The 12,665-nt window shown below is 42.7% G+C and overlaps 2 protein-coding genes across 2 annotated transcripts in view; both read right to left on the minus strand.

Annotated features, from left to right (window-relative positions):
- Positions 1-1,731: 1,731 nt before the first annotated feature.
- LOC135676582 (exocyst complex component EXO70B1-like) lies at positions 1,732-4,299 on the minus strand. The gene has a single exon (XM_065187915.1). The coding sequence runs from the start codon at positions 4,069-4,071 to the stop codon at positions 2,035-2,037; it is 2,037 nt and encodes a 678-aa protein (XP_065043987.1). The 5' UTR covers positions 4,072-4,299; the 3' UTR covers positions 1,732-2,034.
- Positions 4,300-5,684: 1,385 nt separating this feature from the next.
- LOC135676584 (sialyltransferase-like protein 4) overlaps positions 5,685-12,665 on the minus strand; it is a 33,148-nt gene continuing 26,167 nt past the window's right edge. The window contains exon 12 of the mRNA XM_065187916.1: positions 5,685-6,283. Coding sequence (XP_065043988.1) covers positions 6,088-6,283 — 196 coding nt within the window. The 3' untranslated portion in view covers positions 5,685-6,087. The remainder of the gene's footprint in view (positions 6,284-12,665) is intronic.

The raw sequence follows: 12,665 nt of genomic DNA on the forward strand, positions 1-12,665 counted from the left end.
AAACTTCTAGAGCCATAGTTCACCAAAACTAAAGTCTGAACTTCCTGTTTCAGCTTCTGATTCGACTGATAGTCAAAACATTTCTAGAATGTTGGCAGTTTCAATCGCTTATTGTTCAGGTTTTGCATTTTTAATTTAAACATACTAAATACCTGGATCAAAAACAAAACATAATGGAAAAAAATATTTCGTTGATATACAGACAAATAACAAGGAATATGAATACAAGCTCATCAGATTCAAATAATAATCTTTTATGTTCAATTCAAAAGTTTCTTTCAAGAAATCAAAGATCATATAGATCTTTACTGATTATTAGGACAGAAAAGAGTTATCTAGTTCAGAGATATCCTAGGAATTTACTGTTTGATATTTTCTTTTAATTTAAAAAATGAAGCCTCGGATCTTTGTTAGTGTAGATCTTAGCAAATAATTCAGCAAAACAGGCTACCGACATTTTCTCCACCGGCACCAAATCCTGCTAGGAATATTCTTCGAATCAAGCCTGATACAATAAGTCTTCCATAATCTATATGGTTAGGGCTGTAGCACTACAAGAAGGGACCTCTCCAGGTGACACAGGCACACTCTCCCCCACATTAAATACTAATTTTTCCCCCATTAGGTTAGTCCTAGCTACTGTCTCAAGTGTTGCAAGGGCCTCATTAGTTTCGCGGTAACCCATGACCTAGGGATAATCCACATCAAAAACTCAAATCTCAATCTTACGTATCAGGAAAAATTCAAGTTGGGAGACCACATCAAGCTAAATGCTCAAACTCAACATTCAATCATGACATTTATTTTTAAATTAGACCAGGACAGATCAGTCTCAGCACATCAGGCTGACAATCAAAATTGACATTAAAAACATGGAAGTAAAAGTTAGCTTTTAAAAACATTCACCTCTTCTTTTTCTAATCTTCCTCCTACTTACACTTCTCTAATATATATACTATGTCTTTGTCTGCATAGCTGCTCAAATAGACAGCAGATCAGCAATGAATATATATACAACAGCAAAGAATCCCTTGATAGTTAAAGCAACAACGTGAGGCAACTCATCCTCTAATTCAATGCTTCCAGCTGCAGATTGGATTTAAATACAAGGCAAATATGCTGATCTTGAAAGACATCCTAAAGAATGGTGATAGATGAAATAAACTTGAAGTACAAGAAAAGATTGAAAAGTAAGGGGAAAAAGGCTTTGTAGAGATGAAGCCTTGTAAATGGAAGATATAGCCATCTATATTAGCCCCATGTATCATATCATAGGACGAAAAAAGAGAGAAACACTAAGTTCAAAAGCATCATGTATCTACAACCAGAAAAATAAACATCTAGAGAAGTTAATCAAAGATCAACTCCCACCATCAATTAACTAGTAGATTGCGCAGCAAATGTTTCAATTGTGAATGAAAAAAGTCAAAGATCAACTCACACCATCAATTAACTGATAACTATGACACAATATATCATGTAATAGATTATGAGCAACCAAGGACTGTATGGAGATTTAACCAAACAAACACAGGGCTCCATGTGCAAAGAAATGAAACATGCACTAATTCTTTTGTTGAAAAAGAGACATGGAATAGAATACTCATTAGAGCACCTAATTATACTTTTGGTTGAATTTCATCAAGCAAATTGCAAGAATACATTTAGTAGCTTTGCACAAATAATGGTATATAAAAAGCAAAGGCACCTAAACAGAAGCAGCAGGGCTAGTTCATCAAAACCCATCAAACGTTTAAAGAGCTATAGTAATTCAAACAGATCCAATCAACATTCACTTGTTTGACAACATATTAAAAATCTAAGAAGACACCAGTAATTCACACCCACTAGACCTATACATTATTATAACAACACATTGAGTTATTACGACATCTATATATGATAATTGTTACTATGTATAACCAATACAAGTTCTGCAAAGGGTCATTGCAAGTTCACATTCAGCAATATATCTGAACTCTGCATAAAGGGACCACTAATGAGATTCAGATCATACCTGCGCCCTTCCACGGGCTAAGCTTTTTTTCTCGGAGTGAGTCCAGGCAAGCCTTCGAACAAATCTGAAAGATGGTACTCTAAATCATCTGGCATGTACTTTATATATTTTGTTGCATGTCTTCCGCCCTCAAGTTGACTACCAAACCTCCCCATAAAAGAGCGATAAGCTGGGATAACCTTCTCTGAAATAGAAATCCGCAATTCTTCTCGAAGCTGAGGATCTGGAACCTTCCAAGTTGTCTGAACCCTATAAATTTCTTCGAATGCCAAGTTAAAGTTCTTGAACTTTTCCTTGAGAGCAACCTTTGAAACGCTACTGGAGCTCCCACTCCCATATCCATCATCCTTCAGACAAGACAACACTTTTGTCCAGGAAGTCCTCAGGTAGCTTGTGGCATACTGCCGAATTTGGCTGCGGTGCTTCCTTATCCAGTCATCTCCCAAAAGCTTCCCAAGTTCTGAATCCTTCACTTTATTAACTATGTAGAGTATATTGTTCATCAAAAATATATGCCGCATTGCTCCATCTTCATAAACTTTAGATTTTTCATCCAGGTTAGTTTCTAAATGTGAGATTATCAAAAGCATGCGACGACCTAGTGGAGTCATACTCTCCAAATTCTCTCCGTTGGTATTCCTATTCTCACAACCTTCAGAATGAGACTGATCACTACCACACACTCCATCATCCAAAAGCAAATTTAATGTATCATTGTAAACCACCAGCAATTTCACATAGTTCATCACATAACGTGTCATGGGATGGATCTCACCTCCCTGTGTTGGCTTCCGCGATGGCTCCTTCTGGATTGCATTTCCAAACTCCGTAAGAGTGCCTTTTACAGCATCACCTAACCTCTTCAGAATCCCCTCAGCCTCTTCACATAGGAGGTCCTTTGGGTCTCCGGCATATAAGGCCTGGAGATCTGGCAAAACATCTGCGAGGGCCTCATACATATCCAGAATACGAAAGAGCTTTTCTGAAGACCGCTGACATATCGCAATGGCATCCCCAAAGTTGAGTAGCTGCATGACACACCCTTTGGTGGTCTCTGAAAAGCACTCGTCCCTAAGCTCCTCTGAGGCAGCAAGAATTTGGTCACAGAGCCGTCTCTCTCCCCAGAGCAGAGCCCGAACAACGATCTTCATAGCCTGAATCCACTTCTTCAGCTTGTCATCAAGCATCCGCCACTCAGTTCTCTGTACCTCCTCAATGCTCATTCGATCGATGCCGAGGATGGAGAGGCACTCATCGAGGATGTCCCGTCGGACAGTGCAGTAAACATGGTGGAGCTCTCGATCATACTTGGCCCAGATCATTTTGTCTGCGATGGCCTTCAGATCAGCGATGACTTCGGGATGGATCAGATCTAAACTCCGATCGTCTATCAGACTGCTTCCGGACCTATCCTCAGGACTGCCCTCTTGCTGTTGCGGCGGAAGCTGCAGCTGGTGTTCGTCATCAATGGAGCTCTCAAAGTCCTCCATAGTCTCACCGCCATCAGATGCAAAGGAAAGGGAGAGGCGGCGAATGGAGGAGCAGAGCCCGTTGGAGTCAAGGGGGACTGCATTGCGGACCATCAGGTGGCGAAACTCCTCCTCAAGACGGGACATTGCCATCTGAAGCGCAACCTCCGCACGACTAACTAGGTCTTCCGCAGCCGCGGCGGCACTCGGGGAGGTGCCAGGGTCGGCGAGGAAGATGAGATCATCGACGGCGGCGAGGTACTCCTCGGCCTCCTCGGGGGAAGACTCCCAGAGGAGGGAATCGGAGGCGTCCCAGCGGAGAACGACCTTCTGGGCTACCTCAAGGCGCAGCTCAGCCTCGGACCGGTCGACGTCGACGCCGTCGCCTTCGCCGTCGCCTCCTCTAGCGGACGAGGAGGAGGCAGGGAAGAGGTCGTTGATGGTGGAGAGGCGGTTGTCGAAGCCGGAGAGGATGCGGATCATGTCCTCTGCAGCGTTCTTCGAAGTAGCAAGGCTGCTGACGATGTGCTTCGCTGCGGCAATGACCTTCTCCTGGCCATCGGCCCTCGCCGCCGCCGCCGCCATCACTCGGTCGGAGATCCGGTGGCAGTGGAGTCGGGAGTGTGGTGAGGGGTCGGAAGCGATCTAGGGCTAAGGTCGGGGGATCGGGGTCGAGGATGTCAAGGTTAGGGTTAGGGTTCGGGAGAAAGGGAGGAAGAATGGAAAGGGGCAAGGTTGGAGATGGATTCGGCTTGCTTCTTCGCAACGACAACGGACTCGAGCCACTTTATTCTCTTCTATCTCCTAATCCATTGTCCCTTAACACACATATATATATATAAACCAACAACGGGTCTAAACGTGAAGGTTGGGTGACGCCTGGGATTTCGTCCGACCCTATTAAAATTCAGGTGGGTCCGAGTCCAGGCACCTAATCTAAATCGAACCCATCTTGACTCGATCAAACCAGGTCCAACTTCTTGCTTTGATCATTATAACTCACGGTCCAATTAGGTACGTTACACTTGACCCAACATGCTCACAAGGGAATCACCAAGAATGTGTTTGACGAGGTCTCTCCTATGATTAATCATCCAATTCAGTGTCCAACTCTTGCATGGTGCACGCCAATGATTCTATGAATCATCGACTCAATGAATGTTTTCTGTAGCTGATTGGCTCGTTTTGCCATTTTCTCATATATATATATATATATATATATATATATATATATATATATATACACACACACAACACATTAATGTGCATACATATGTTTGCTGATTCTAGTTGTACTAAAATTGGAGGAGTTTGGTTAACCATAACTCTATCCTAGTTAAAGTATAGTTGAAAACTCTCAACCAATTCTATCCCAAAATAAATCCAGGCAACACAAATAATCCTTTCAACGGGACAACAAGTAAGAAAAAATTTTACAAATATTCAACTAAAATAGTCCTGACCATAATTTGAGTGGAACTAAAATCAAATTGAATTGGAACCGAAACCGACCCTGGATAGTTTTTCGATTCTAAACAAAGCAGACATTGACCCTGGATAATTCGGTTCCAATTCCTTATTTTAAAATATCAGAATCGATTATTCTAGTTTCAGACAAATTACATATTATTAAAAAAATAAAAATATATCATCTACTACTTATGATTTAATGGTTAAATTATTAGATTTAAATTTAATTGAATTGAGTTCAAATCTTCTCATGAAAGAGATATTAAGTTGATTAAAACTTTTATAATTTTTTTTTTTTCAAAAGAGAAATTTAGTTTGATTATAAATTTTATAATTTTAACGTTTCTATACCATCTTTTTTTTTTAATGTCATTTTGCTCATTAGAGTTATACATCCATTTTTTAAAATTTTAAAAATAAAATTCTTATTTTTTATATTTTATATTATTTTAATTAAAAATAAAAAAATTTGACAATTCCAACCGAAATCAGAACCTATGCAGTTTGGTTTCGATTGCTAGTTTTAGCAAATTGAGCCTGATGAATTCGAAACTGAAACTGACGGTTCCATAGCCACGGAACTAAAGTATAAATGCATGCTTATAAACTCTCAATAGCTTCAAGTCTTATCAATATTCTACCGCATGCTAAGGTGAAAAATGTAAATCTAAATCTAGGCAACTGCTTCAACAAAGATCATGAAAGCTCTCAGAATACAAGAAAAGATCGAACAGAAGAAAATATAATACATGCAATTTCATGTTTGTGCTCTAAGATGCAACAGAAAGTATAACCCAAAAAAAAAGTAAAAGAACAGAAAAAGAAGATGAAATTTCCTATTATTTATGACAATAGGCAATTTTAACTGAATAAACAATGCCAAACTAGATACCTTGAATTTAAACTGAATCAAAACACAAAACATGGCTCTCTTATCAGACTAGGAACCTGGAGGAGATCATTCGCCAGCGAGCTAGAATTGTTTGAACTTTCCATGCAGGATCAAAATTTTGGCATGATTTGAGCAGCTAGCAAGTCAGCTTCAAACAGTACGGAATTCAACTTCAACCTGGTTGGTGACACCTTCTCGGAACTTTGTTGATTTTAGCCATAATGACGACATCGAGTCAATCATATGTCTGGGACAATACATAGCATTCCATTTCCAGTGTTTTTCTCCAGAGGATAAGTAGTTGCACCATTCATATATCTCTGATGGTTGATAGCAGCCTCTCTTAGGCCTGAGATACTGGGAGACTTTCCCGTGCTACGTTTCTTTATAATAGAACACGCACTAAGTGGGTCATCCATCCCAGCTCCAATCCTCCTGAGAATAACAGGACGGACCAGGCAATGAGCTTGAGCATAGTACTTAGTTGCAGAATTTAAATGCAGGCTAAAGGGTAAAACCATGAAAAAATTGAATTAATGATAAACTTAAAACAGGGAAATGTTTTCCATTTCCTGGTGACAACAAAAGCATAACAATTTGCTAAAGAGATTTTACATGCATGTGCTACATTTCAAAGTGCCATAATGACTGCTAAAATTATACGATGTAAATACTTAAATTAAGACTTCACCCAAGGATTTATCCCCCAAATAGAACGCAGGCTGATAGCTCATTTAATACAGTACTGAATAATATCAATAAATAATCATCACAAGCTGCACCACTTTACCCTATCTTCACCATTAAACACCATGAACTTATCAGGAATCTCATCTTAGAAGTAAGCCAGCACACCATGTTACTAACATGTATACCAGGAAATATTAATAAATTTGAGCAAGCCCATCATATTCTTCAAATATATTCAACAATCTGATTTCTACCAAACCAAACTATTTTCTCCTCGGTGCATCAAGCAGGCACTCCAATAACTAAACTTGCATAAAGGACAAATGGGTCCAGTGAGGATTAATATATGCAATCTTCTGTTTCAAATAACTAAACTTGCATGTCTTCCAAGTTCTAACAAGACAATTCTGTTCACCAATCAGTGCTGGAATCAGAAAAGGTAGAAAGTCATCGTTGCTATGCACAGTAGAAATAGTGGTTTTTTTATCCAGCTAATCCACTTCACAGGATAATGTTTTCACATTACATTAAGATATTCTTTCTTCTCCAATTGCATAAATAATTGGTAAATCATCATATATGTACTTACAGCCAGTTTTTAGCTAAAATCTTTTTCTAGTTTCATTGCTTTCAAAAAATTCAGAACCACCATCCAATAAGTTCCTCGAGTATTACAACCAATATCCGCTTTTTAGTCTCGTCAACCATGGACATCTTTTTTGCTGGAAAAAGAAAAGAACACAGAAATCTTTCTTTGGTGACCGTCTGGACAGCCATTGTCCTCCAGCAACAAGTCTTGGGTGCAAAGCAAGGCTGACAAGTCATGTCACAGACTCCTCTAAAGTCCATATCCATGAGAAATACAATATATTAGGTCAACCGGTTCAAACAATGAACTGATCTTCCACTTAATACAAGGTTTGAGATTATCATTGATCATTATGGTCCATCCAAGAATTGATATAACTAAAACACACAACATAGTTTGATTGTCCAAGCGTGTCAAAACAAATAAATTAAAGAATAAGATTATAACTTTCACAGAGGGAAGAAGCTTTCTTGAACCAGATGAAGGTAGCCTAGTTGTGGAGGTTTCCACATTCCTGTCTCACGCTATTGAGTACACTATTGTTCAATGTTTGATGGACTGTTACATTCAAGTATATACAATGAAGAAAGAAACTGTGACAACATTGAGTTGTTCAATATAAATTTATAACTAAAAGTTTTTGAAGGTTTCTTCACAGCATTTAGGTCTAATAAGGGCAGCATCCTTCTAATAGTTTTAAGGACATCGGATCCTTTCACATTTTCTGATTACAACATTTTCACTAATGTCATTAAATGAGAGAGAAATTGTCACATACTGCAGAATATTTTGTACCCAGACACATTAAATTTACCTTGCAATATTGTTGAGGAAAGAAATTCAAGATATGTTTGAGTTTGCTAGGAATTAGTGCAAAGAGATGTATTAGCTGTGCCAATTTGGAGACTGAACTAATAATCAAGAGTCAAAGAAATAAATTAAGGCATTGGAAAATAAGAGATACTATTGAGATTAATATAGCACTTGAAGCATCAGCCATTATGTGTAAAGTGAAACTAAACAATAGACAAATCACTGAAACATACTACTGAGTGGAGCAGCAGTTATGAACAAGTATGGACCTGGACAATTTGATTTTCCATGATGATGGTAGTTAATTGGAAATCATGTTAAGCAGTTAGCCCAATGAACCAACATGAACAAATTTTAGCAAATTTTAGACCCAATACTGTACCAACTAAAAGTGATTATCACAGCTTGACATAATTGTCAATGATAAGATTGAAAAAATCAACTTATTTATAGCTATATAACATCATAATTGGTAATTGCATAGGTAAAACCAAGGTCTGCCATACCGAATCATACCACCCGGTATGGGCGGTACGTACCGGTCCGATAGGCTACCGGTACGCGGACCGTCCGCTACCGGACTGTCACGGACAAACTTCTAAACAAGATGTTTGATGTAATGCTTATGTATGTCCGTGTCTTTTGGCATGTTCATGCCTTGTACAGCATGTAGAGGGGCGGCCGAAGACATAATAGTCTCATTTTAGTTGGGTTGGTGGCCTCTTTAGGCTTGTAAGTAAAGGTTGTGTCATGTGGACACGTGCGAGAGATTTTCGGTCTGTAATGAACCATTTTACCCTTTGTTGTGCAACTGTTCAGAGCTGGTAAAGTCTGTTTGTAACTTGCATTGTCTATGAAGTGTTTTTCAGAGATGTTTGCTTGTGGATCCCGATTGAGGCGTTCTCTCTAACCCATTCTCTCCTTTGTTGGTCCTAAGGGACAATGGGAGGCTTCGGGGAGGCTGACCTTTGCGGACGGACACACAAGGGTGCCGCACGACTTAGGCAAAACCAGCTAAGTCCATGACAGATGGTATCAGAGCGGGACAAGCACTCATAGAAACACTTAGCATGCAAACGTGGGGGACCTAGCGGGGCTCCGTTGAGGGCAGTCAGCACACGCGCGACCGTTTGGGGGAAAACGGGCATGGAGATATAGGGAAAAGGAGTCGCTCGGAGGAGCGGGCATTCAGAGGAATGGCCAACCCTTCGCGCAAGAGGCACCACGAGAACAGGCAAGCTTGGAAGAATGCGGAGCGCACAAAGGTTGGGATGGCTGAGTTTGAGCTATGGCTCAACGTTGACAACCATACTTGATGGTGCTCAAGACAAGCGAGGCGCTTGGTAAAGGATGAGACCATGCAAGGTGGAATGAGTTGCTCAGCGATCGAAAGAGCTGTGCAAAGCTTACAGAGGTGAGGGGAATTGCTAACTCAAAGAATTCGGTACTCATGCATGGGCTTGTATGCGGACGATGGAATGTTCGCGGTCATCCCAAGGCGACCGAAACTCGCCGCCATGGAGCATTGAAACTTTCTATTCGGCATGTGAAGGATATGTCCGTAGGAGGCTGAAGTGTGCAACGAGTTCAGCATGTTGCTAGGCCTTGAGTAGTGCAGCGGGGGCTATATTGACATGGAGTAGCAATCTAGCAAGTGCGTTTGCAGGAGGCAAAACAATGCACAGTTTGTTTAGCAGATCGGAGTAGTCCAAGGGGGTGGTGGTCTCCGAAACGAAGAGAGATGTTGCTCCAACGGGATAGTTATCCAGGAGGGATAAGTCCCGGCTCTCCAGAGGGAGAATCATGTGGGACGGACCTCACATGTTGAGGAGGAGTACCTCGACAAACAACAACTCCACGAAGCTCAATGGACTGAGCAAGCGGCGAGGAGTCGTCGCATGATCTCGCTTGAGAGAATGCATTGGTGGATGCATTGCGAGATCAAGTGGGGGAGCGACCCAAAGCAACTTAAATGAAGGCACACTTGGAGTCGATATGGGGATCGGACTCAAGGGAGGGCTGACCCGTGGAATGGTGGGCACGAGGGCCACCATCGACTCAATGCAAAAACGAGGAGCGGAGCAACTTGGGTGTAACTTGGCGAAGTACCCAAGCCGCATGAAGAGAGCCAGTATAGAAGTTGGAACATGGAGCAGAGGCACAGTGCTTTCCTTAGACAGAGGTCAAGGACATGAACTCTTGCAGAGGCAAGAGTAGGACCATGTTGTTCTATGGGTCCTTCATTCTGACGGAGCGGACTCATCTTGCATGGTGCCGAAGACGAAGGGAGCTTCTGGGCACATGCACCTTATCTCGGAGAAGCATTTGATGGAGGAACTAAGGCGACTCAATTTGCGGAGGCGAAATTGGGTTCAGAAGGCCTTAGCACGGGGCAAGAGGACTCAGAGGTGGGTACTCTTGAAGAATATGCCACAGTGTTGTCATTCAAGTTGCCATGAAGGAAGCAGTACGCAGCGGAGATTGTGCTGGTAGGGGCAGAGGCCCAGGATCCAGACAATGATGCACTAATTGTAGTGAAGTCAGTGGACTTCAGGAGCTACTAGGCGACGGACTGTCCTAGAGCGGTGCTTCATCTAGGTGTGACCCAAGAGTGGATGGACGAAGGTCGATTGCCAAAGGAGCGAACAAAATCGAAGGTGGAAGAGACCCTGCGATGTATTGGCAGAGGCCACACATGGAGGGTTCACAATTCGAGTTTATTCCACAAGGATCAGAATGCAATGGAGATGTCACCAGGAGGCGACATGGTGCAGCGGATCGTGGTGGAACAGTTCGTGGCAATGCGATACACACGACATAGTCCCGCGAGGGACTAGATCATATGGAGGTATGATCGGGAGCTACTGGAAGCTCCACTTCGGTAAACAACACGACGGCAAGAAGAGCTATGGATTCAAGGAGTGAAGGCCATGGTACCGCAGAGGCGGGTCTTCCATGCGTGCATCGATTTTTGCATCGGATGAAAACCTTGGTCATCAGCATATGGGGGCTGGGTTCCACCAAGGGAAAAGTTCGAATGCAAGTACCAGTGAGTCCCATGGGAGGGACTTGATCATGCAGAGGTATGATCGAAGCAGCTAGAGGGTTGGACTGCTCCAGAGCTCATATTCGCTTAAGGGAGCCCGGCAAGTCAGAGGACAAGGTCGAGTAAGCGAACGTTGCTACCAAGGAAGCTAAGGAGAACAGAATCGGTGCAAACCCTATAACGTGATGGCAGAGGCCATGCATGGGAGTTGCAGTCTGTCTTTCCATCGACCAAACGGACTGCTTGGAGAACACAGAGGTGTTGAAGCAGGGGGTCGAAAGGGGCGAGGAAGCGACGACGAGTCCAGAGGGACTTAGCTACCCAAAATCAAGCATCAGTTAGAATGGAGGTGGACTCAAAGGAGTGTCACGGAGACATATCTACTGATCATGAAGAAAAGGGATGTAGATGCGAGGCGACGGATAGTAGGGCCATGGGCATGACAGCGCCATGGTACCGCAGAGGCGGGACTTCTGTGAAAGTCATTGATCCCTTGCTCTCAATGAGGGAGAGCGCTTGGTCGTGAAAGGGGCCGAGGAGGTGGAGCATACAGAAGCAATCTCCAAGTACCGAGACAAGGCTGAAGGGCAGAGGCCGAGGAACTTCGTAAGACCGGTGTCAATAAGCTTCTCGTCAAGATAGCCGAAAGTGAAGGACTTCGGGTCATGCAAGAGTGCATAACCAAGGAACGAAGCAAGCAGTACGCGGTGTTGTACCTTTGCTACTCAGTGGAGTAGGCGACAGGGTTGATGGAGAAGACGGTACAATCCCAGAGGCGACCAAACCTATGAGAGAATTACTCCAAGTTGGGATGAAAACTTCCTGCATTCCAGAAGTTCGATGGCATTGAGAAGGTGAATCACAGTAACTAACTCAACGCAAGGAGTGCAAACACTTGAAGTGCTTCAGAAGTGTGAGCAAAGAGCAGGCGAAGACCAGTAACCAGCTCGATGCATGGAGTACAACCTCGAGGAGGCGGGCGAAGTCAAGTGACCTATGCCTTCTCAACTCTTAAGAGAATGGGCGAAACCGAGTACCCCAATTCTCTTATCTATCCAACAGAGGAGCTCTGCACAAGTTCAAAGACCCTTCGAAGATAATGGAAGACAATAGTTGTCAAATCCTCACCAACGGTGATCAGTGCTACTGAGAGTAGATTGTCCGCTTCATTTCCCAACGAAATGTCAATCGAAAGTGGAAGTGATGCGAACCTACTTGGATGTGACAACTAAGTGAAAGAAGAGTCAATGAGCAAATGTTGTAGAGAAATGACCCAAAACTTCAGAAGTTTGCGAGACGATGCTCGTTAAAGCTCCAACAAGCATCCACCCAGTTCAAGCAGCATGAGGCATTTGAGAGACTGGCGCAGTAAGGATGGTCTTTTCCTTCATCTGGGGGGATCCGCAGGAATCAACAAGGTTCAACACAACTCAGCCAACCCCACACTAGAGTCAGAGTCATTGGTGAGTTGAAGCAACATGGCGTATCAAAGGTTCAACTACTCAAAAACAGCAGCGGAGAGCAGCTAGGAGCCAAGAGGCGCATTGTAGCTGGAGTAGAAGATTGAAGACTCAGCAAAGGCGAGGAGTTGTAGTGTCGACAAAGGCTTCAACGAGGACGTCGAAGGAATAAGTGGGGGAGAATGTCACGGACAAACTTCTAAACAAGATGTTTGATGT

Source organism: Musa acuminata, chromosome BXJ1-6 (genome assembly GCF_036884655.1).
Source record: "Musa acuminata AAA Group cultivar baxijiao chromosome BXJ1-6, Cavendish_Baxijiao_AAA, whole genome shotgun sequence".
In the NCBI taxonomy this organism is placed as follows: Eukaryota; Viridiplantae; Streptophyta; class Magnoliopsida; order Zingiberales; family Musaceae; genus Musa; species Musa acuminata.

Excerpts from the sequence above, each read along its gene's own strand:
- LOC135676582 (XM_065187915.1), bottom strand. The coding sequence starts at position 4,071 with ATGGCGGCGGCGGCGGCGAGGGCCGATGGCCAGGAGAAGGTCATTGCC.